This window comes from Gymnodraco acuticeps, unplaced genomic scaffold (genome assembly GCF_902827175.1).
Source record: "Gymnodraco acuticeps unplaced genomic scaffold, fGymAcu1.1, whole genome shotgun sequence".
NCBI classification, from domain to species: domain Eukaryota; kingdom Metazoa; phylum Chordata; class Actinopteri; order Perciformes; family Bathydraconidae; genus Gymnodraco; species Gymnodraco acuticeps.
The window spans coordinates 118938-145336 of NW_022989789.1; the positions used below are offsets into that span (position 1 = coordinate 118938).

General features: G+C 40.0%; 1 protein-coding gene across 1 annotated transcript in view; it reads right to left on the reverse strand.

Moving 5' to 3' along the window:
• Positions 1-2235: 2235 nt before the first annotated feature.
• Positions 2236-26399, reverse strand: part of LOC117549852 (serine/threonine-protein kinase OSR1-like) — a 60112-nt gene continuing 35948 nt past the window's right edge. Inside the window, exons 5-18 of the mRNA XM_034221952.1 lie at positions 15032-15087; positions 14721-14830; positions 14356-14457; positions 14088-14221; positions 13786-13834; positions 12336-12401; positions 11272-11394; positions 6870-6905; positions 6013-6144; positions 5873-5928; positions 5522-5574; positions 5132-5200; positions 4984-5048; positions 2236-4502 (exon numbers count right to left, since the gene is read on the reverse strand). Of these exons, the coding sequence (XP_034077843.1) occupies positions 4428-4502; positions 4984-5048; positions 5132-5200; positions 5522-5574; positions 5873-5928; positions 6013-6144; positions 6870-6905; positions 11272-11394; positions 12336-12401; positions 13786-13834; positions 14088-14221; positions 14356-14457; positions 14721-14830; positions 15032-15087 (1126 nt within the window). The 3' untranslated portion in view covers positions 2236-4427. The remainder of the gene's footprint in view (positions 4503-4983; positions 5049-5131; positions 5201-5521; positions 5575-5872; positions 5929-6012; positions 6145-6869; positions 6906-11271; positions 11395-12335; positions 12402-13785; positions 13835-14087; positions 14222-14355; positions 14458-14720; positions 14831-15031; positions 15088-26399) is intronic.

Here is a 26399-nt window from a genome sequence, read left to right on the forward strand (position 1 = left end):
GTAGTAGAACCTTTATTTGCCGTTCAAACTGTCAGCCACAGTGTTTTAACAATCTCTTAACTTGCTAACAAACAGACTTACTAAGGTATTCAAAAGATGACAGGACAGATTCTCTCAGGCTGAAGTCCAGCTGTAATGCATTTCATTATATTGGACTTCCTTTGGTGTAGTTCCTGCATGTAGAGAACCGCAAAGTCAAAGTCTGCATGAAAAGTCTTATCAGCAACTGTCTTTGATCTACAAACCAGCAGCTGCTCTCTCTGATTGGTCACAGTATGGGCAGCCTGACATCTTACATATGGTGTCACCAAGGTGCAAATCGAAACCCTACCCAATCTAGAAAAAGGGGCCAGGTCACACAACTTATGATAATGCAATGAATGGCCCAACTGGAGCGTTTTCATCTATTTAAAAATAAAGAGTTTTTGCACCTTTGAAGTTGGTGTGTCCATGAAAGCAAAATGTGACTAAGCGCAATTAAAACAGATGTCCAGATTAAAGCATGTGATAGTGAGAGAGACGTTAAGCAACTTGGAGTTGACACGCCTGAAATTGAAAATCTGCCTGTTAAAAAAAAGCATCGTAAAGTCTACTGTATCTCCGATTGGGTGTGGTCACTACACTTTTCTAACAACAGAGCAGATAGTAGAAACTGGCATCGAGAGTGAAAGACATTAACCAGACAGAGGGTTTATTATGAAGATAAGCTGTTGACATGCATTATGGGTACTGTGTTTAAGCCCGATTGATATTTGGAGTTAATATCAAGATGTATTTCACACGTTTGCATACTAAAGGGCGCTTTAATGTTTAAAAAGCAGGAAATGCACTCTGGTGAAAGTGTAGTAAAGAGATTATTGCAGTCATAAAGATAGTGAGGACGGATAACATGGAGGCAGTGAGAGCACATTCCAGAGTTTTAAGTGGATATAAAACAATATTTAGTTTTGGAAAAAATATACAAGTGCACAAAGATAGACAGGGCAGAGGTCAAAAGTGAAAAATATATACCTTAGAGAGGCCCTATTCTGCTGATGTTCAGGTGTATATCAGTATATTGTGTCTCTACTTTAAAGAGTCCTCTCCTGCTGATGTTCAGGTGTATATCAGTATGTAGTGTCTCTACTTTAAAGAGTCCTCTCCTGCTGATGTTCAGGTGTATATCAGTATGTAGTGTCTCTACTTTAAAGAGTCCTCTCCTGCTGATGTTCAGGTGTATATCAGTATGTAGTGTCTCCACTTTAAAGAGTCCTCTCCTGCTGATCTTCAGGTGTATATCAGTATGTAGTGTCTCCACTTTAAAGAGTCCTCTCCTGCTGATTTTCAGGTGTATATCAGTATGTAGTGTCTCTACTTTAAAGAGTCCTCTCCTGCTGATGTTCAGGTGTATATCAGTATGTAGTGTCTCCACTTTAAAGAGTCCTCTCCTGCTGATGTTCAGGTGTATATCAGTATGTAGTGTCTCTTTAAAGAGTCCTCTCCTGCTGATGTTCAGGTGTATATCAGTATGTAGTGTCTCTACTTTAAAGAGTCCTCTCCTGCTGATGTTCAGGTGTATATCAGTATGTAGTGTCTCTACTTTAAAGAGTCCTCTCCTGCTGATGTTCAGGTGTATATCAGTATGTAGTGTCTCTACTTTAAAGAGTCCTCTCCTGCTGATGTTCAGGTGTATATCAGTATGTAGTGTCTCCACTTTAAAGAGTCCTCTCCAGCTGATGTTCAGGTGTATATCAGTATGTAGTGTCTCTATTTTAAAGAGTCCTCTCCTGCTGATGTTCAGGTGTATATCAGTATGTAGTGTCTCCACTTTAAAGAGTCCTCTCCTGCTGATGTTCAGGTGTATATCAGTATGTAGTGTCTCTACTTTAAAGAGTCCTCTCCTGCTGATGTTCAGGTGTATATCAGTATGTAGTGTCTCTGCATGTCTCCATGCTTTAATGTTCAAAAAGACCTTTATTTTTCTCATACTGCCTGTGCTGCATCACCTCTTTTCACCCTCTGTCTGAAACCAGAGCCCAGGCTGCTCTGATTGGTTAGCTGGCCGGCTCTGTTGTGATAAAACACCAGGAAAGTGAAAACCACCAAAAAGCTTAGTCAGAATAGCAACTTACCTCATGTTGTTCTGGAGTCAGATCAGTGTTGTTGCTTCTCTCTATTATTCCTTTTATTTTTTACATTTATAGGAAAAGCTTAGTACAAATGTCATGTGATAAATAAAATCAGAATATGCCAGGATCCGGCTGATGCTCATTCTTTATTGATTAAAAATAATCCAGGGAAACATGCTTTGAACTCCCAAACGATCAACAGAAGAGCAAATGAGAAAGAATGAAAAAAACTAAACAGGACAGGCGGAAATCAGAAATATTTTACAGCCTTGAGGAACGGCCCTTCTTCTGTTCAGCTACAGCAGGTTAGACTACATGTGAGCGGGCAGAACAAAGCCAATGGATCTCCACACACACACACACACACACACACACACACACACACACACACACACACACTTGAGGTGAAAACTTTACCTCAGGTATCTTCACGTGTAACAGGAACTACAGTTCTAAGATACTGACAATCTGAATCAAAACCTCAACGTTATGTCCAAAAAATAATACACGTGATCGTATTTATATAATGCTATGTAAAAGGTAACATTTTCAGGGTCCAAGATTTCCTCATGACATTTCTTAGCAAGAAAAAAAATCAATTTGCATTCAATATGGCACCTGGAGGGTATTACACTTCCACATCAACAAATAAAGCCTTGCTTACATGTCAGACTGAGACATTACAGAAGTGCCATCAACTGCCAGATGCACATTGATTATTAACCCATTTCAGTAATGCACAAAAACATCCAGAGTGAAGGTTGTGAGGACGTAACTATACGGATAACAGATAACATATCCCAAACTCATAGCAATCAAAACTTTATGTTACTAACCTCAGTTCTCAGAGTACGATGAACGAAACCTCATTTAAAATGATAAACAAGAAGGTTTGTTTTTAACATTTTTGCTGGTTCTCAGTCAAATCATTTGGGGAATTCAAGATGACCAGTGCATCAACACAGCTGTGGCTCAACTGTCAAATATATTCTAACTTCCCGAAAAGGCAGAAAGTGATTTAGAAAGGAAAAAAGGAGCCGGGGACAAAATGAACTCAAAGCCAGATCTGCAGTGCAGTCTTCTTCCTAAACGCAGCGCTACAACCCACACTCGTGTCAGAGGACAGAAAGAAAGGCCCAGCGTGAAACACCCAGTATAAAAACAAACAAAGCCCAATGTCATTATGTACAGACTAGGTTAAATCAAGTATGTTTCATTCACATGAACTAAAATGCACCTTTTTGAACGAATTTGAGAAGCCATTTCCAGACAGACACTCAAACGCTGGTGGTTCCAGCTGTCATAGAACTTTTTCACTTATTTCAATATATCAGCTAATATACAAAAAGACATCAAACCTGTGGTAAAGGAGTGGAGGCAACATTGGAAGAAGACAGAAGAAGTCAATGTGATCTACTTTTCCCTATTCATATACGTTTTGGTATATTTGAAGTTTCTATTCATTTAAAGAACTGGACAATCTAATTAAGTTGTCAAGAGAAGACTGATACTTCTTAATGCTTGTTGTATTAATGCTTGATAGCGACAAAAACGGGCAAAATTCACTATATTTTGTACTTATCGTTGACCAAATTGTGCTACATTTTTCCCTGGGTGAGATCATCCTGTCAATTTGTCTAAATACTCAAGTAGAGCACCACATGTGTGTACATCCGCAGCTGAAAATAGTCCCTAAATTGTGTTTGAGTAGCTTTTGATGACGACTACAATACCCAGATATGTCAGGAAATCAATTTTAAAAAGAAATTATGAACATTCGAGATCACTACAGACCACAAAATTAGCCTTATCCTTTAAATATAACTTTTGGAAGTGCTGAAAATAATATTTAATATCACATTTGTTGAGTTGTCCTTGTATTTAGTTGGCTTAATCAAAATGGCGTAAAAAGTTAGACAGCTGAAACCACATTTTGCGACAACATATTGCTCCACATGGTAACTGGGGACCCCCCCCTTAAAACGTGCATTCAGTAGTTCTGATGAATATAAGGCATTGTTACACTTATCAGGGCGTTATTCAGATTGTGCAAATGCATCACATATTAGAGAAATATAAACGGATGAGGTGTAGATACTTGCATCCTTCTACATGTAAACTTTTGTCAGCGATACGTCAGCTGACCACGTTATCGAGGCAGCGTTGAATGTTTCCTACGGGCGACCAAACGCTTCTGTTTTCTTTGGCAGTAGTGGTTTCTTTATACAGCCATAGAAGGAAAAAAAATGCATTTATAACTATTTTATTTTTTATTTTCACATTTTCTAGGCAAGTCACGGTCCCAGGTAGTTCGACAGTTTAGCTGATGCTGAGCTGAGCGAAGCCCATCAGTTTGACATCGTCCGGGAGTTCAGATCCCTCGGTTCCAGACGCCTGTGGAGAGAAAACGGGAGAAATCGACTGAAGAGAAGGAGGAAGTCGCTAGATGCTAAAAATGTGTTTGTTTGTTGATGTTGTGGAGTGTAACAACACCAAATGCACATGCTAATGCTAACGGGTATCCTGGTAATGATGAAGATAAAATCAAAACTGCACTTCTTAAGATATTCAGTTTGATGTAATCCTACTTATATTGAGTTAACACAAATTCCACATACAGTATGGGGGAAAACAGGGACATTACTTATCTATTAAATTGTAATATGTTAACAGATACAAGATTATTTTAGAGTGTATTTCATTCAGAAACGTCTGCCATATTTCTCTAAACATTAATTTTCCACTTTAAGTTGATCCATTACTTCCTTTCAATAATGTGGCTGTGCTTCTGCGGGTTTTCACAGTTCTACCATTCCTTTAATCGATATGTTTGCTATGTTTGAACAACACTTTGAGATGAAGGTGCCGCACTCACCAGTTTGAAAGTGACATTTTTATTGGCTTGAGGTTGGTCAACTATTTTCTGCAAATTGGCAGCAACTGGAAAGAAGACAAACAGAAATATGAGACAATGTGAGGTTGGGAAAATGTTGCTGTGGTATTTAATAAAAAAAATCAGTGACCTATTACTAAGTCCCTCCCGTCCACCAGGCCGGCGGACACCAGCTCCTGGGAAACACCGTCTGCTGTGTCTGGGAGGATGAGAATCAGGATATAATATGTGGTTTAAACACTTCCTCTGGTTCCTGATTGTTAAAATAGCTTTCTTCTCTTAAGGTTGAATACAATTCAATTCTTTAGACACTAACAGCTGTGTATCAGCGTTTTGTTCTCAGGGCTGATAAATATTGATTTTCAAGGCCTTTGTACACTTTTTTATTTTTCGTTCAGCTCACTGATTATTATCCAAAATGAGGCGTCCGCAACCAAGAAGTGGGACCCTAAAGACATTCTTTAACTACTCTGTGACACAGGTTGGGATTTCATATCATGAAGACAGAAACTCCACTCACCTCTGCCTGGCATGAACTCAAAGCGAATGTCATTTAGCTCCTTCTTTGAATTCCTGAGGAGATGAAAGAGATGACAGATTAGAGGAGCTAAGCAGATCATCTATTGGTTGATAAAAACCTGTTAGAGACATATTTACAGAAAAGGATTCGGGCCTCATCAAAAGTACTTTAGTTCTGAGAAGAAAAATCTGAATTCTTAGTAAAGTCAGAATTCCCAGAACAAAAAGTCAGATTTCCTTAAAAGAAAAATCTGAATTCTTAGTAAAGTCAGAATTCCCAGGGAAAAAAGGTCAATTCCCAAAAAAGGTTGGCCCCTATCCTCTTATTGTATGCACCAATAGGAAAACTCACCTTAACCTTAATACCAAACTAATGGGAGAGTTGAGGCCTCCTGAGGCGGCTGGCACCTGTCAACACACACAGATACAGACTTTAGAGCAGGATGAAACATAATAAACCCTCCCACAGGAGTGTCGGGGGGGGGGGCTCACCTGTGAGAGAGAAGCAGTGGTGGGAGACGTAGCCTGGGTGGGGGGCTGCAGTGGAGCAGCCTGAGGTAGATCTGCCTGACCTGGGGTCAGCAGGGGGGGCAGACTGCTTAAAGGCTCTGGAGTCTGGAAGGACTGCTGGAGAAATACATTAAAGCGAAAATGGATATCAATAAGAAGTTTTTTTGCCTTAGAAAAGAAGAAACCCATCTGTCAATCACAAACTGGGACTATTAGTGATTGACAGATGGAGAAAGTGGACTGATTTCGTAAAACCTCATAGGCCAGATTTGACTGAAGTCCTGATCACTCCCTAATGTTCGTACTTTTTACTGTTTTTATTTTAAGGCATTTCGGACAAACTTAAGATGTACAGTTACTATGTCTTAAAAAAATTGTTTTACAAAATATATTCCAAAAAAGAAACCAAGATGTTTAGGATCAACAATGATTTAATTTATAGGAAAACCTGCCTTTCTTTCAGCAAGATGCACCTTCTACAGAATGTGAGTTACACTTCAATCGCTGCTTCACTTAAGATAAGAGATAAGATAGTATTGATCCCAATTTGGGACATTTTTGTGTTGCAGCAGCATAAAAAGACATGGCATTGGCAATACAAATGAAAAAAGACTAGAAATAAACGAGAAAGTAGAAAATATACATGTTGAATTTACAAATTAACAATAACCAAAAATATAAAGCAAGTTATAAGATATACATAAGAATATATATACTTAACCTGTACTACTGACATGATATGAATGACACATGAAAGACAGATAACTAAGAATAAAGTAATTGAGCTGTGTAGAAACCACGCTGCTGCTGCTGTAAAGAAATAACTTTTAAAAACTCACCTCCGAGTTCTGCGAGCCCTCCTTCACTCTGGGAGACTGTTAAAGACAGAGAGAAGAATACAACACTCAGAGAGGGATATCAGTGTGACGCTGGAGAGCAAAGCAACAACACACACACACACACGATGCAAAGAACACACAGGAAGCAGAGAGGTGGACGGATTAAAACGCATCTACTGTCCTCATTTATCGGTCATCCTTTAAGGTGAATGCACTGATATCTAAACTGTGGGAAGATTCGCTTCACTACTTGGTGCTAATATGTTGTGTTAATGACAGAAGTTTGATATAGCTATGCATTGTCTAACAGGGCAGCAACCCCTACAGTTGTGGTCAAAAGTTGTAAAGAACATGTATTTCATGACTGTCTTGACTTTTCAATAACTTCTACAACTCTTATTTTTCTGTGATTAGAGCACATACTACTTTGCCACAAAACAAAAATCATGAAGTTTGGTTCTTTTATACATTTATAATGGGTCTTCTGAAAATGTGATAAAAATCTGCTGGGTCAAAAATATCCATACAGCAATGATAACAGTTGGTAACATCAGTGGCGGCGCTAGGGGGGGGCTACTTGGGCTCAAGCCCCGGATCTTTACTGAAAAGCCTCGAATGTTTCACTGAGAAACGTCTCGTGAGTAATGTGCAGTACCGGAGTCCAACAGAGAGGCAGCAGCTGTGGGACAGTAGTCTGCGTACTACCCCCGCTGCGAGGCTCCGGCGAGTCCACAGTTCAAGCCCCCCGCTCAACAACTTCAAAATTGTGGCTAAACCCCGGATCTCCTACAATCCTAAATCCGCCACTAGGTAACATTTCCCTTCTTTACAAGTGTATGTAAACTTTTGACCACAACTGTATCTGTATGTCCATATTTACATCAATAATAAGCCAAAAAACACTGATTCCTATCTAATTATATCATGATGCTAATTCTAATCTGAGCTGTAAATGAGTGAAATATATATTCTATAGCAATTCTGTTTTTAGTTTGAGTTTGAAAAGCAGAGAAACAGCATAAGTGAACAAAAAAAATCAAGATACAGAGGGTCAAAAGGCGCTTTCACACCGGAGTACTTTTCCCGTTTAGTTCCGATAGCTCCTGGGATTTTGCGTTCACACCAAAAAGAGAACTTAGTTCATGAGAACCGTTTCACCCATTTGTAGTGCCTGCTAGAGAGGTGGTACTTTCCTGGGGAGAAAAAAGTTCCAATTTCTGATTGGCTGGGCGGATTGCAAACCACGCCCCGTATAACTCGGAAAAGTTTTGTGAAGCCGCCATTTTATTTGCTGGCATTAGCATTGTTAGCATTAGCATTGCGCACCAACGGAGAGAGAATAACTTATAATAATAATAATATATTTTATTTCTATAGCGCTTTTCTTGAACCCAAAGACGCTTATGGCTTATTAACTTATGGCAACACAAAAAAAAAACATGGGAGCGGTGGAGATGAGGAGGTGTCGGCGTTCTGGCGATTTACTCGGAAAGCTTCTACTGAAGCCTTCCGAGTAAATCGCCAGAAACTCCGTGGACTTCCGGCCGGGGACTCCGGGTGGCAGTATACGCCGTGAAGTGGGTTTGCGGCCTGCCAGTAAACCCAAAGCAGAAGAAGAAGAAGTGACGTCAGCGGGTTAATTTGCGTAATCTTCCCTCAGGGAACTTATTCCGGTGTGAACGCGATCTGCTCTTTAGTTCCATGGGGGCACCAAGTGCTGGGAACTAAGTGCTGGGAACTAAGTGCTGGGCACTAAGTGCTGGGAACTAAGTGCGGGGAACTAAGTGCGGGGAACTAAGTGCGGGGAACTAAGTGCTGGGAACTAATGCCCCGGCCACACGAGGACGAAAACAGCTAAACGCATAGGATTAACGCAAACGCAAACAAGCTTCCGTCCACACGCAATAGTCATCCGGATAGTGTCTGCCCACACGAGACCGCTCCGTTTAGCTCCAACCGCTGGAGAAGCTGCAGTACATATGCAGGAGCCTGTACGTGGCGCTGTAACATCCTCCACAAAAGCAGCGAAGAAGCATAGTTGTCATGGTTGCCCTTCTGTTTATTCTCCGCGGTGGGGGCCGAGGGAACCGGGCAGAGTTTTTCGCCAGTCAACGTGAATTAAAGTTTAAATCTTCCGACAAAATTATAAAAGTGCCGGTCAAAGGTCTTCTTTGTTATTTATTGAGCTTTAAAACAAATGAATAACGACTCTATATATTATAATAATAAAATACACGGAGCCTCTCTTTTTCCTCCCTCTCTTCGGACAGCGCCAGTGTCTGTCTCATGCAGCAGCTGATCCAGTAATGAGTGACCCGGCCGACAGTAAAAATAAACATATTTATAACTAGTTTAGGTAGTTTGAGAGGTAATTAAAATAGCTAAGGGTGATGATCGGACTTGAAGTGTGTGTTTTACTCCGTTCACCGCCGCATCAACAGCGGGAGGAGCTGCAGGTGAGCAGAGCTGCTTGTCATCCGTCCTGTCAGATTAGACTTCACTCGCGTTTATGTCCATATCGAGAGAAAGATAAATAATCTGAATTCAGTGTGCAGTTTACTTTGACGCGGGGGTGAGCAGCAGAGGTGGGGAGAGGCGGGGCTATTGCCTCATCATTATCAGAAAATGATCGTATAGGGCGTACACACGGAGCCGTTGGACCCCCCAGAGCGTTGCGTATGCCATTCTATCCACCTTGGGACCCGTTATCGTTTACGCAGTCGTTTAGTGCCGTATTCGGTCGTCCTCGTGTGGCCAAACGGTCTATATGACACTAAACAGTAACGCAAACGACCGTTTTCGTCCTCGTGTGGCCGGGGCATTAAGTGCAGGGAACTAAGTGCAGGGAACTAAGTGCTGGGAACTAAGTGCAGGGAACTAAGTGCAGGGAACTAAGTGCAGGGAACTAAGTGCTGGGAACTAAGTGCAGGGAACTAAGTGCAGGGAACTAAGTGCAGGGAACTAAGTGCTGGGAACTAAGTGCGGCAAAGTACTTGGTGTGAAAGCGGCTAAAGTGTTCATTTTTAACTAAAATAAAGATTTGAAACCAACTAGAAACGTAGCCTTGCAGACCTAAATAAAGACAACCTGAGAGGCGGTGAATCGGCGCTCCGATTTAAAAAGTGACTGCATGTTCAGGATGTTATTGTATGAATATATATTACTAATAAAGCCGGTGTAAGAGAAGGAAGTTCAGTCGCCAACAAGTAGCATCAGAAGCAAAACCAAAAGAGCACATTTTTGCCAGAAAAGCATCAAGCAGAAGAGATTTGGTCAAATTTGAATCCCTTGATGGTAATTAGTGCTGTAATTAAAACAGGGTTGATAAGTCATTTGCCTTGTGATCGGGTCAGTATTAATTACAAGTGATTTAGAAAGAGGGATGGAAATACAGATGGCTTCCAGGAAAGGTACTCTCACGTCTTTAAACACATGTTGATTCACACTCAAAGTAGCGTTTAAGCTTTTAAAAAAGAGGTATCTAACAAATGTATGAATGTAGTTATGTGGACTTATAATCATAATCTTGCACTATTTTATCCTACTCGGTTTCGTCTTGCAATATTACTATCACTACTGTTTTTTAAATGTGTTTTAAGTCCTATATATAATATGTTGCATTGTTGGAGGAGCCCTGGAATTAATACTTCTATTTCCATATCTACACTGTCCTCTGCATATGACAATAAAGCCTTTGAATCTCTAACAACAACCTCCTTATCAAGTGTTTCCCGCCCGCTAAAGCTAACGTGCTTGAGAGTGCTTCCTTGTTAGGGGAATGCCATCTGTATCGTGGTGCGAGTGAACAACCCTGTGTGTGGGCAGCTCCAGAGGGAGGGTGAAGCGCACTTGTCGCCTGGTGGCACTAACAGGCTTCACCTGCTTCTCCTTGGCCGTCAGACAGAACACAAACACAAACACACACACACACACTCAGTAGAGAGACAAAGGACACACATGCTACTGCACAGACATGGGAATGACACTTTAAACATCGTATAGAGGTTGAAAATACAGGGCGAAGCTTCGGGACACAACAGACAGAAACAGGAACTGACGCAACCATTGTTCTGAATCTCTTCGACTATATATATATTATTAATAATAATTATAATAATCAATCAATCAACAACTTTATTAATCCCGCAAGGGGCAATTGGTTATGAGCAGCAGCTTATGTCATGTACACAGGCAGGAACATACAAGAAGAAAACACACAGATACACCCGTCTTATACAATAAGACTTGTATATAGACTCTCCTCGCACTACTTCTATTCTATTTGTATTTACTTGCACTGTTGGAGGAGCCTGTGACCTCAGATTTTTTGCCTTGAATCTTGAATGAACTTCCTGTCGGAGGGCTTAATAACTTCCTGTCTGAGGGTTGCTGTGTCTCTCACCCTTAAGGCAGCGATGGCTGCTTGGCCCTCTTCACTCTCTTCGTCCAGCTCGTCGTCGCTCCACTCCCACTCTCCATCCTCCGTTTTATGAAGCCGACCGCTTGAACCTGGAACTCTGCGTACCTGAGGACACAACATGTCTCTGATTGGCTGAAACACCAAACAGATCATTGCAGCATTACCCATAATCCCCTCTGTTTCAGCCCTGTTTCCACCGTGCTGATTCTCTGTCTGTTACTTTAGATGAAAATAAGGAGCCCCTCCCCACGCCCCTCTGAGAGATTTGGTTAAAAAGAACTCAATGGTGCTCTAGGAGGAGATTCAGGTGATAAGGGGGGGGGGTTACCTTGGTTGCTGATTGGCTAATGGTTAGACAAGACAAAACATCGTTATGACATCATAAAGTGGCCAAAATCTGATCAGCTCATTTTCAGTTTTTATAGAAATGGATCAAAAAGAGAGAGAATCTTTGTTCCTGAAACTTTCAGAGTCTCTTTCCACAGAGGGGACACATGTTGATGAAGAAGAGACATGAAGAAGAGGGGACACATGTTGATGTAGAAGAGACATGAAGAAGAGGGGACACATGTTGATGTAGAAGAGAGATGAAGTAGAGGGGACACATGTTGATGTAGAAGAGACATGAAGAAGAGGGGACACATGTTGATGTAGGAGAGACATGAAGAAGAGGGGACACATGTTGATGTAGAAGAGACATAAAGAGAGGGGACACATGTTGATGTAGAAGAGACATGAAGAAGAGGGGACACATGTTGATGTAGAAGAGACATGAAGAAGAGGGGACACATGTTGATGTAGAAGAGACACGAAGAAGAGGGGACACATGTTGATGTAGAAGAGACATGGAGAAGAGGGACACATGTTGATATAAAAGAGACATGAAGAAGAGGGGACACATGTTGATGTAGAAGTTGATGTAGAAGAGACATGAAGAAGAGGGGACACATGTTGATGTAGAAGAGACATGAAGAAGGGGTGGTTTTGCATAATAGGTGACCTTTAATAAAAGCACAGAGAGTAGATTCAAACCGCTCACGTCTTACCCTTTTCGACCTCTCTGTTATTGTGGGCGCTCTCTGCAGCAACTGTCGTGGAGATATTTCATGGGTCTGTTAGGAGGAAAGGAAATAATCTGATTAATGATTCAGTCATTTAAACTGTGACCTATAATGTGCTTTACTAACACTCTTAGCCACACTGACTTCATGTCAAGTTGTGAATTTAATCCAATAATTACTTTTGAAGCCTTGCAGAATAGGGCTCCACCAACAGTGACCTCATGTTAGTCAGGTCATCAAAAAAAGCCCCCTTTATGCCCAGCGCTCAAGGTGCAAGACACACTGAGGGTCAGGTCTTTTTAGTTTCAAATCTCATCTGAAAACCTAATTACTTCTGGTAATGCTGTATATCAATTCCTGCTTATTGTATGCAACCCTGGTTGGATGAAAAGCTCACTTTAATCCCAACATTCACGGTCAAATCAACTTTTGTTTGTGTTACCAACAGTGACATACAGTATACGCAGATTTGGACCAACTTCTGTACAGTATTTAAATTTACATTTTGTTTTAGCTTTATCTATCATGCATGCTTATAGTCTACTTAAAGGTGGGGTAGGTAATTTTGGAGAAACCGGCTCGAGTGCGCTAGAATTTGAAAATACACAGCCGGAACAAATCTTCCACTTCCTCACAGAGCCCCTCCTCCAACACACACGAACGCGCACATGACCAATGAGGGCACGAGATCAGTTTGTGCCCAGATGGAAGGCTGACAGGCAGGTAGGCCATCCAGTTACTTTAGCCGGGCCGGCTCAGATCATTGGTCGTGCTTTTTACAGCGCCACGGCTTCCACAGATGACTTTTTGTTATGGATTTTTTGTCAAAGCATTTCAGATATTCATTGCTATCGGGATGTTAAGAGCATTCCATGGAATATAACAACAAGTGTATCTCGAGCCGGTTTCTCAAACTTACCTACCGCACCTTTAACTCCTGCATGTGACAATAAAAACGTTGAATCTGAGCAAATCAATAATCACCGATTGCTCGACAGCCATTTTAATCCCATCTACAGGTTTGCTCATTAATATAAATGTGTACTTTATCTAAAATAACCTTCTTATTATACATCCATGAAAAGAACCACAACGCCTGCCCTCTGCTGGCCACACAGTGTACTGCAGGTCCAGAGAAAGGCAAACCAATCAGATTGTGTTTGTGCAGTGAGACATGCTGAGTCGGCACTCTAGTTGTCCCAGTTTTTAGGGTGGTGTGCAGCCAGAGCTGGAGTTTCACTGCTTTTGTTAGAAACACTTGAACCAACAGCAAACACCTCAGGGAGAGTAGTTGGTTAATGTTCATCTTGTGATGCATTAGGATTCATAAACAACCTACAAATAGCAGCTTCATTTGAAACTCTTCACATGCTATTTTATCAGCAGGATTAAAACGCTGACTCTCTGGTCCGCAGCGGGCTAAAGAAGAACCTACCTTTGCTTTCTGAAAGAATTTATGCTTCAACAGCTCTATGGAAGTCGGCCTGGAAAACAGCAGAAAGAGAACAAACAAGTCATTTTTAGTGAGTTATTTTAGTGACTGTTATTTTGTATATATTGATTGTTGTGCTTTATTTATGTCTAAATGTGTCTTTTGATTGTACATCTTTTTTATATATCCTTGTTATTGTATTTGGGATTGTGGGAAACGGTATTTCGATCTCTCTGTCTGTACACACAAACTGAAAGATTGACAATAAAGTAGACTTTGAGAGGTGTCTTAAAGACCATCCACACCTTTTCTCCGGGTCCTTCTGTAGACACATGGAGATCATCTTCCTGAAGGATTTGCCGTATTTCTTCACCATCTCTTTGTCCGTGACGCCGGTCTCCAGAGCGGGGGGGTCGTTCTGCAGCGTCAGCATCAAGACCTGGAGACACAGCATTACTCAAATGTCACCCGACCTTTGGTAATCTCGTGAGCCTGCGCTTACAGGAAGTCAAAGATTGGCATTTGTTCTGTGTCATTAACTCATTAAGTAGGAAAGCTCCACAGTGTCCTCACCTTCATCGGAGGGTATTTGTGATAAGGTGCGGCCCCCGTGGCAAGCTCGATGGCTGTGATCCCAAAACTCCAGATATCTGCTTTGAAGTCGTAACCCCTCACCTGTGGAAAAAGAAACATATAATCTTTATCTCATATTGAAATGAGGGACAAAAAAAGTAGACAACATCGGATTTAAAGTACAAAATACTGTCCTTTATAATAGGCTTACAAACGAGAGATGATAAACTATAGGCCTTCAATTTTGACAATAGTGTCAGTAAAGACATTGAAGAAAAACAGCAGCTTTTTGACCAATTTAAATAGATTTTTTTTGATAAAAGTTGTGAGTTTTCTGTTGTCAATAATTGTAACTTGGCACCAACCTGCTCCATGACCTCGGGGGCCATCCAGCACGGCGTTCCCACAAACGTCTTGCGCACTTTATTCCTAGTCATGTCACCACCTGTTGCTAGAAAGGCACTGACGCCAAAATCTGAAGCAGGGAAACAGAGAGTATTCATTAGAAAAAAGCACAGTGAAAGGACCTGAAGCAGGAAGTCAATAAGGGTTCGCTTTTCCTCCACGGACAAGGCTTCCTATGCATAAATACACCATTGGCACTTGGCAGTTTAATAGGGGCTGCAAACAAACAAAAAGACATTTTAAATCTAGGTTGGTGTTGGCGGGTAAATACCTGCAATCTGCACTGAACCGTCGTCTCCGAGGAGAATGTTTCCAGCCTTAACATCTCTGTGAAAGACAAGCATTCAAACATTAAAAAAAGGACACAAGTTATTTGAAATATTACCTGAGTTTATGCTACCGTAGTATATTGTCTTTACTTTTTAGAGATGTTTAAATCCCTTCTGAAGACCCACCTCTTCTCCTCCTTGGCGTATTGACATCTTGTAGATTATTGCTTTTAAATTGTCTATGGTTTTGACTTGTACTTATTTATGGTGTGTGAGCTGAGCCGTGTGATTTGTTGTATGTTTTGTTTGACTGTACTTTATAAATAAAGCTGTATTGTATTTTCTACTTCTCCATACAAGAAATAGGATTCATCTTTCCGCTACTCTTATTTTAGATTAATTAGCAACTCAAGACAGTCTGTACTTCATTTGTTCGTCCCTGTTCATCCTCCCCTGGTGGTGATAAGAGGATTCAGAGGGGATGTCTGTCTGCCTCCACACCAGCCAGACACTGTTGCCATAGTGACAGACTCTCAGTGATGAAAGTGGAAAGGGTCAAGTGAAAGACGAGGGAATAAAAAGGCGAGGATGGCAGCGGTGTCACAGACGATACCCAGGCTTTTCAGGAAGAGCTTTTTAAAAGAGAATAATGGGAGGAGGGATTTGACACAACCCCCGGAGCACTGAAACAAAGCAGATTTCATTAGCACAGAATCAACTCTTAAAACTGGACTGACAAGAAGAGATGCAGTTCCTCCTGCTACCAGGTGGGGGCAGTAGAGTCATGTCAGATTGCACTGAAAGACACATGCTGTGGGATATTTCCAGCTAACAAATGGCTCTCAATGAAAGTAAAAATAGATGTGTCTTTGGAGTATTGCTTTGGAGATGACTCAGCTCCCCAGAAACAAAGCCTCACTTTATCTGGTGTATAATTGAATCCTTATAGACTTCGCCAAATAGCAGATACACCGGGGGGTTAAATGCTGCAGAGGCAATTGTGGTTTGGAGATATTCTTGTTCTCAGACAGGAATACCGCTGAAGCACGCTGACAACTTTGAAATGCATGCTGTAACGACCCAAGGATCCCGATATTTTAATGACTTAATGAGGTTTGGAAGCAAAAAGGGAAACAAGGTGGCGTCTGTAGTGGATTTGAGCCTTTTCAGACCATTTACATGCACAACAAACCGATATAACACACTACAGGAAATGGAGACAAGCACAACAGGGCTTCTTTAAGAGTTCGCAAGGTCAGGGTTCAGGTGTTTGACCGTGAATTTGTGAGATTATTTGCGAGGAGTGTCACAGCAGATCTCTCAGCACACAGTGAGCCTCACAGGAGGAATGCAGCATACGGGACATATTAGGACCTTTGGCTGAAAGAAGCAAAGCATGGGGATTCCCAGTGGAGGGCAAATATCTGCAGGGATGATACAACTATTCAGACTGAAGTGTTTTCAGGGAGAAAGAGTGTCTGTGTTCTACATGTCTCCAAACTTTGATAAGGTCTAGACGAGTTGAATGATGTATCGAGGGATGATTCAGCGGAAGGGGATGAAGAACAGACATGACAGCTTTTGCTCGTGGCTTGGAAAGGCTTGTCTCTTTTTACTGTCCTGACATCACAGCTAGGTGCTTTCAGGTCACAGTGGACGTTTCTCAATGTCGAGGAGGCTTGCTTGGTAGCACATGTACGCTGGGCATTTAAACGGCGCCACTCGATGACGTAGTATGCTTGAAATAGTGGCTCTGGAGCAGCTTTACTCGACATCGAGAAACGGCCCGTGTGTTCCAGTTTCTGCCTCTCACTGCTTGGTGCTTAGAAAGAAGAACAACGCGCTCGTCCTCCACCTTGAGCGTCAGGGTGGGTGATTTACGCCTGGTCATTTGAAAAGTTGATTTTTAAGGGTTGCACAGAGGAGGACCACCTGAGGCTGAAACCACAGCGTCCTCTCTGAGTCACGGCTTCCTGTGAGTCACAAATGATGAGCTGCATTTCAATGGGTTCAGCTCAGGCCACGCTAACGTTACTTTATCATATTTCTTCTAACATTTGGCGCGAACAATAGCTGAGGATGCTTCTGGAAACATGTCAGAAAGTTGACTGGTTGAAGAAACATGTTTTTATGCCAATGATGAAGAGCTTAAAACACACTGACCATTCATAAGAACAAATGTAGGCGTAGGTCGATTAGTGAATTGCACTCTTAGTGAGCTAAATCGCAATACATGTAAACTACAGGATATGAATTAGGACCATTACTCACACTTAGATAAATCTCTATACTAATGAGCTTTAAATTCACCAAATACATCGTTTACACTGAGAAACAGTACCTTATTATTGCTTTAATGTGGATTTGACACTGAACACACGGCGTGTCATCGTTCACAAAGGTTGAGGTGATCTGAGGTCCTTCGGCATTCATTCAAAAAGCACGAAGGCTTTGGTTTACTGCAGCAGATTGTGATGCTCCAAGGGAAAAGGCTGCAGACAGTCATTCACATTCAATGGAGAGGAGGAAGAGGAGGAGGAGGTGGCACAATGCAAGATCACAGAAATACTGTAGTTGAGAGGAAACTGCAGTTTAACTCCCATAGAGACGTGATTCAGCAGAGGTGGGAGAAGTACTCAGATCTTAAGTAAAAGTAGAAGTACTCAGATCTTGTTCTTGAGTAAAAGTAGAAGTACTCAGATCTTAAGTAAAAGTAGAAGTACTCAGATCTTGTTCTTGAGTAAAAGTAGAAGTACTCAGATCTTGTTCTTGAGTAAAAGTAGAAGTACTCAGATCTTAAGTAAAAGTAGAAGTACTCAGATCTTGTTCTTGAGTAAAAGTAGAAGTACTCAGATCTTGTACTTGAGTAAAAGTAGAAGTACTCAGATCTTGTTCTTGAGTAAAAGTAGAAGTACTCAGATCTTGTTCTTGAGTAAAAGTAGAAGTACTCAGATCTTGTACTTGAGTAAAAGTAGAAGTACCAGAGTGTAGGAATACTCTGTTTCAGTCAAAGTACTGCATTCAAAAATGTTCCTCAAGTCAAAGTAGAAAAGTATTCTCATCAAAATATAGTGAAAGTAGCGACAGTAAAAGTAGTCGTTGTGCAGATTGGTCCATTTCAGAATAATATATATGATATGTTTTATAATGATTGATCATGAAAGTGTTCTCAAAGCTGGTGAAGGTGCAGCTAGTTTGAATGACTTTGTATTCTGCAGGGTAGCTGATAACTAAAGGTATTAAATACATGTAGTGGAGTAAAAGTACACCATGTACCTCTGAACTGTAGAGGAGTAGAAGTATGAAATTGAAATACTCAAATAAAAACCCTCAAGATTGTACTTAAGTACAGTACTTGAATAAATCTACTTTAATGTACAATTTCATCATTTAATCTAAATGTATTTTTTATATATGTCTACTCCATGATATTTGCAGTTTGTTTTGATGTATTTGACTTATATCTGTATTCTGTGTGATAGACATTTCCTGTGAAATGTCTATGTGAAGCACTTTGGACTGCACTGGCCTCCACATATTTACGATCTGCTGAAATGATAGCCAGGTGGGAACAGAGCGGTATGAAAGTGTCAGGAAGATTGATCCTCCTCATCTGGCAGCTCCGGCACCTCGTGTGACATCACATCCTGGTGAAAAGAGGCTTTACGAGACACCCAAAGGGTCTCCTATACACACGACAATACCTCCCGTTCCTCAAAAACAACCTCTCTTAGCTTCTCTGCTTTGATTGCTTTCTGCTGAGTTTCATCTCATCAGATCAATTGTATATCTTGTTTTGTCAGTTCTCCACCAAAGGATCTCCCAGAGGCGACATAACCGCAGCCATTAGCTGATTATTACTGAAGCTCACATCCAGTAATCTGCCTCCCATAGCTCCAGAAGACGGGAGGTTAAGAAGTGAGAACGACTTAAAGCTCCACACAAAAGAGAGGAACAATAATTCAATCTTCACACGGATTTCCTCTGATTCGTCTGGCGAAATCTAGGTTGCTCAGGAAGGATTCTTACGGAGCGAAATGACCAACAAGTCTCTAAGTATCAGCCATGATTACCTGCTGTTTTCATTGTAGTTCGATTTACGCAACATTTTGGTTTTCCCATAGCAGACACACATCACTTACTTCTTACATGTTGAACACAAATACTTGTATTTTACTTCTTACATGTTGAACACAAATACCTGTACTTTCTACTTCTCACATGTTGAACTCAAATACCTGTACTTTCTACTTCTTACATGTTGAACTCAAATACCTGTACTTTCTACTTCTTACATGTTGAACTCAAATACCTGTACTTTCTACTTCTTACATGTTGAACACAAATACCTGTACTTTCTACTTCTTACATGTTGAACTCAAATACCTGTACTTTCTACTTCTTACATGTTGAACACAAATACCTGTACTTTCTACTTCTTACATGTTGAACACAAATACCTGTACTTTCTACTTCTTACATGTTGAACCCAAATACCTGTACTTTCTACTTCTTACATGTTGAACTCAAATACCTGTACTTTCTACTTCTTACATGTTGAACTCAAATACCTGTACTTTCTACTTCTTACATGTTGAACACAAATACCTGTACTTTCTACTTCTGACATGTTGAACTCAAATACCTGTACTTTCTACTTCTTACATGTTGAACTCAAATACCTGTACTTTCTACTTCTTACATGTTGAACTCAAATACCTGTACTTTCTACTTCTTACATGTTGAACTCAAATACCTGTACTTTCTACTTCTTACATGTTGAACCCAAATACCTGTACTTTCTACTTCTCACATGTTGAACTCAAATACCTGTACTTTCTACTTCTCACATGTTGAACCCAAATACCTGTACTTTCTACTTCTTACATGTTGAACACAAATACCTGTACTTTCTACTTCTTACATGTTGAACACAAATACCTGTACTTTCTACTTCTCACATGTTGAACTCAAATACCTGTACTTTCTACTTCTTACATGTTGAACACAAATACCTGTACTTTCTACTTCTTACATGTTGAACACAAATACCTGTACTTTCTACTTCTTACATGTTGAACACAAATACCTGTACTTTCTACTTCTTACATGTTGAACACAAATACCTGTACTTTCTACTTCTCACATGTTGAACTCAAATACCTGTACTTTCTACTTCTTACATGTTGAACACAAATACCTGTACTTTCTACTTCTTACATGTTGAACACAAATACCTGTACTTTCTACTTCTTACATGTTGAACACAATACCTGTACTTTCTACTTCTCACATGTTGAACCCAAATACCTGTACTTTCTACTTCTTACATGTTGAACACAAACACCTGTACTTTCTACTTCTTACATGTTGAACACAAATACCTGTACTTTCTACTTCTTACATGTTGAACTCAAATACCTGTACTTTCTACTTCTTACATGTTGAACTCAAATACCTGTACTTTCTACTTCTTACATGTTGAACACAAATACTTGTACTTTACTTCTTACATGTTGAACACAAATACCTGTACTTTCTACTTCTTACATGTTGAACACAAATACCTGTACTTTCTACTTCTTACATGTTGAACTCAAATACCTGTACTTTCTACTTCTTACATGTTGAACACAAATACTTGTACTTTACTTCTTACATGTTGAACACAAATACCTGTACTTTCTACTTCTTACATTTGAACACAAATACCTGTACTTGCTACTTCTTACATTTGAACACAAATACCTGTACTTTCTACTTCTTACATGTTGAACACAAATACCTGTACTTTCTACTTCTTACATTTGAACACAAATACCTGTACTTGCTACTTCTTACATTTGAACTCAAATACCTGTACTTTCTACTTCTTACATTTGAACACAAATACCTGTACTTGCTACTTCTTACATTTGAACACAAATACCTGTACTTGCTACTTCTTACATTTGAACTCAATTACCTGTACTTTCTACTTCTTACATGTTGAACACAAATACTTGTACTTTACTTCTTACATGTTGAACACAAATACCTGTACTTTCTACTTCTTACATGTTGAACACAAATACCTGTACTTTCTACTTCTTACATGTTGAACTCAAATACCTGTACTTTCTACTTCTTACATGTTGAACTCAAATACCTGTACTTTCTACTTCTTACATGTTGAACTCAAATACCTGTACTTTCTACTTCTTACATGTTGAACACAAATACCTGTACTTTCTACTTCTTACATGTTGAACTCAAATACCTGTACTTTCTACTTCTTACATGTTTGAACTCAAATACCTGTACTTTCTACTTCTTACATGTTGAACACAAATACCTGTACTTTCTACTTCTGACATGTTGAACTCAAATACCTGTACTTTCTACTTCTTACATGTTGAACTCAAATACCTGTACTTTCTACTTCTTACATGTTGAACTCAAATACCTGTACTTTCTACTTCTTACATGTTGAACCCAAATACCTGTACTTTCTACTTCTCACATGTTGAACTCAAATACCTGTACTTTCTACTTCTCACATGTTGAACCCAAATACCTGTACTTTCTACTTCTTACATGTTGAACACAAATACCTGTACTTTCTACTTCTTACATGTTGAACACAAATACCTGTACTTTCTACTTCTCACATGTTGAACTCAAATACCTGTACTTTCTACTTCTTACATGTTGAACACAATACCTGTACTTTCTACTTCTTACATGTTGAACACAAATACCTGTACTTTCTACTTCTTACATGTTGAACACAAATACCTGTACTTTCTACTTCTCACATGTTGAACCCAAATACCTGTACTTTCTACTTCTTACATGTTGAACACAAATACCTGTACTTTCTACTTCTCACATGTTGAACTCAAATACCTGTACTTTCTACTTCTTACATGTTGAACACAAATACCTGTACTTTCTACTTCTTACATGTTGAACTCAAATACCTGTACTTTCTACTTCTTACATGTTGAACTCAAATACCTGTACTTTCTACTTCTTACATGTTGAACACAAATACCTGTACTTTCTACTTCTTACATGTTGAACTCAAATACCTGTACTTTCTACTTCTCACATGTTGAACCCAAATACCTGTACTTTCTACTTCTTACATGTTGAACACAAATACCTGTACTTTCTACTTCTTACATGTTGAACACAAATACCTGTACTTTCTACTTCTTACATGTTGAACACAAATACCTGTACTTTCTACTTCTTACATGTTGAACACAAATACCTGTACTTTCTACTTCTTACATGTTGAACTCAAATACCTGTACTTTCTACTTCTTACATGTTGAACTCAAATACCTGTACTTTCTACTTCTTACATGTTGAACACAAATACTTGTACTTTACTTCTTACATGTTGAACACAAATACCTGTACTTTCTACTTCTTACATGTTGAACCCAAATACCTGTACTTTCTACTTCTTACATTTGAACACAAATACCTGTACTTTCTACTTCTTACATGTTGAACCCAAATACCTGTACTTGCTACTTCTTACATTTGAACACAAATACCTGTACTTTCTACTTCTTACATGTTGAACACAAATACCTGTACTTTCTACTTCTTACATTTGAACACAAATACCTGTACTTGCTACTTCTTACATTTGAACTCAAATACCTGTACTTTCTACTTCTTACATTTGAACACAAATACCTGTACTTGCTACTTCTTACATTTGAACACAAATACCTGTACTTGCTACTTCTTACATTTGAACTCAATTACCTGTACTTTCTACTTCTTACATGTTGAACACAAATACTTGTACTTTACTTCTTACATGTTGAACCCAAATACCTGTACTTTCTACTTCTTACATGTTGAACCCAAATACCTGTACTTTCTACTTCTTACATGTTGAACTCAAATACCTGTACTTTCTACTTCTTACATGTTGAACACAAATACTTGTACTTTACTTCTTACATGTTGAACCCAAATACCTGTACTTTCTACTTCTTACATGTTGAACACAAATACTTGTACTTTACTTCTTACATGTTGAACACAAATACCTGTACTTTCTACTTCTTACATGTTGAACACAAATACCTGTACTTGCTACTTCTTACATTTGAACACAAATACCTGTACTTTCTACTTCTTACATGTTGAACTCAAATACCTGTACTTTCTACTTCTTACATGTTGAACCCAAATACCTGTACTTTCTGCTTCTTACATGTTGAACACAAATACCTGTACTTTCTACTTCTCACATGTTGAACACAAATACCTGTACTTTCTACTTCTTACATGTTGAACTCAAATACCTGTACTTTCTACTTCTTACATGTTGAACCCAAATACCTGTACTTTCTACTTCTTACATGTTGAACTCAAATACCTGTACTTTCTACTTCTTACATGTTGAACACAAATACCTGTACTTTCTACTTCTTACATGTTGAACACAAATACCTGTACTTTCTACTTCTTACATGTTGAACCCAAATACCTGTACTTTCTACTTCTTACATGTTGAACCCAAATACCTGTACTTTCTACTTCTTACATGTTGAACTCAAATACCTGTACTTTCTACTTCTTACATGTTGAACTCAAATACCTGTACTTTCTACTTCTTACATGTTGAACACAAATACCTGTACTTTCTACTTCTTACATGTTGAACTCAAATACCTGTACTTTCTACTTCTTACATGTTGAACACAAATACCTGTACTTTCTACTTCTTACATGTTGAACCCAAATACCTGTACTTTCTGCTTCTCACATGTTGAACTCAAATACATGTACTTTCTACTTCTCTCATTTTTCAAACAGCTGGTTCCTTTAGTCTAATGCCCCGGCCACACGAGGACGAAAACGGCCGTTTGCGTTACTGTTTAGTGTCATATAGACCATTCGGCCACACGAGGACGACCGAATACGGCACTAAACGACTGAGGAAACGACAACGGGTCCCAAGGTGGATAGAACGGCATACGCAACGCTCTGGGGGGTCAAACGTCTCCGTGTGTGCGCCCTATAGAACATGTTCTGATAGTGATTGCGCAATAGCAATAGCCCTGCCTCTCCCCACCTCTTCTGCTCACCTCCGCGTACCCCGCGCCATTGCTGATGTGTTTCGCCACCAACAACAACAACAACAACAACAACAATGGCGGATCGCAGAGTTTCTATCGTGCTCCGGACGCTACTGACTATGCTACAGTTCTTTGTGCAACATCTACAGCAGACTTACACATCCGGGGGGGATCTTACTCGCTGCTTTTGTGGATATGTACTGCAGCTTCAGCGATCATTTTCTGATAATGATTGCGCAATAGCCCCGCCTCTCCCCACCTCTTCTGCTCACCTCCGCTTACCCCGCGCCATTGCTGATGTGTTTCGCCACCAACAACAACAACAATGGCGGATCGCAGAGTTGCTATCGTGCTCCGGACGCTACTGACTATGCTACAGTTCTTTGTGCAACATCTACAGCAGACTTACACATCCGGGGGGGATCTTACTCGCTGCTTTTGTGGATATGTACTGCAGCTTCAGCGATCATTTTCTGATAATGATTGCGCAATAGCCCCGCCTCTCCCCACCTCTGCTGCTCACCCCCGCGTCAAAGTAAACTGCACACTGAATTCAGATTATTTATCTTTCTCTCGATATGGACATAAACGCGAGAGAAGTCTAATCTGACAGGACGGAGACACCTCTCAAACTACCTAAACTAGTTATACATATGTTTATTTTTACTGTCGGCCGGGTCACTCATTACTGGATCAGCTGCTGCATGAGACAGACACTGACGCTGTCCAAAGAGAGGGTGGAAAAAGAGAGGCTCCGTGTATTTATATTATTATATTATATAGAGTCGTTATTCATTTGTTTTAAAGCTCAATAACTAAGAAGACCTTTGACCGGCACTTTTATAATTTTGTCGGAAGGTTTAAACTTTAATTCACGTTGACTGGCGAAAAACTCTGCCCGGTTCCCTCGGCCCCCACCGCGGAGAATAAACAGAAGGGCAACCATGACAACCATGCTTCTTTGCTGCTTTTGTGGAGGAAGTTACAGCGCCACGTACAGGCTCCTGCATATGTACTGCAGCTTCTCCAGCGGTTGGAGCTAAACGGAGCGGTCTCGTGTGGGCAGACACTATCCGGATAACTATTGCGTGTGGACGGAAGCTTGTTTGCGATTGCGTTTGCGTTAATCCTATGCGTTTAGCCGTTTTCGTCCTCGTGTGGCCGGGGTCTGAATGTGTGTTTGGTGGCGTGATCATTATTCTTTAGAGTCATTGCGTGCCTATTGATTTGAACACGATCCGTGTATCCATCATTTCCTGGTCTTCTCTAAAGAAGAGGGACCAATGGAAACGTTGTCATGTTGCCGTTGTTCAGCATGGAAACATTCATTAGCTAACAATGACATTATTGTTCTATTAATATAAAGGGAGGTCAGGTACTCTTTAAAACAGCTGCTAGTTATGGGTACTTTTTACTGAAGTACATTTCAAAGTCTTTACTTTTACTTGAGTAAAGAAGTTTAGTCAGTACTTCTACTTTCACCAGAGTATTTTGAAACACGAGTATCTGTACTTCTACTTGAGTAAAGGATGTGTTGCCCTCTCTGCTTAGAGGACACCTGTCAGCTTTGAGTCTCTGTGAATGTGGAGGTGGAGCACTTCTCTCTCGGGTGGTAAATGTCTCCGGTCGAGGCTACAGTTCGGCTGCGAGGCTCTAATTGCTTTTCTGCGGGATGGAGCAGTCATGTGACTTTCTCCCCCCTCGTTAAATCTCACCAAGGGATGTCCTAACGTAAAACGGTTTAAAAATACGTATAAGGACATGCTTTTAACAAGATACAGGGATGGAACTGTTTAATCATAACTGGGTGTGTTTTATGTTTTTGTTTCTCAATAACAAATGTATTTATGTAAGAAAAGAAGAAAAAAATATATATATGTTAATAATTGAGTTTTGGGCGAAGGGGTGGGATTAAATAAGTGTAATCTTCTTCCCACCCCTTTTCGGATGTGTGAGTAAGTAGATTATTTGTTTATATATAATTTAGAATCAGTAATATTTTTGTATATTAATTTGACACTGCTTACATTTTTGTATTATTGTTTTAGATATCCGAAAATCAAATCACAATCACCCCTTCCCCATATGATCCAGATTACACATTAGCAGACACCGACATCAATGATTCTCAGTGCAGAGGGAATACCTCTTTCACACGTCACCCCTCAGAGCAGAAGTGATAAATGATTTTTCTATTAATGTCTCTTTAGATGGGGCAGGGATCAGACGGCAGGTTTGACTCTGACCCCGTCACATTAAGCTGAAAGTGATACTGTAA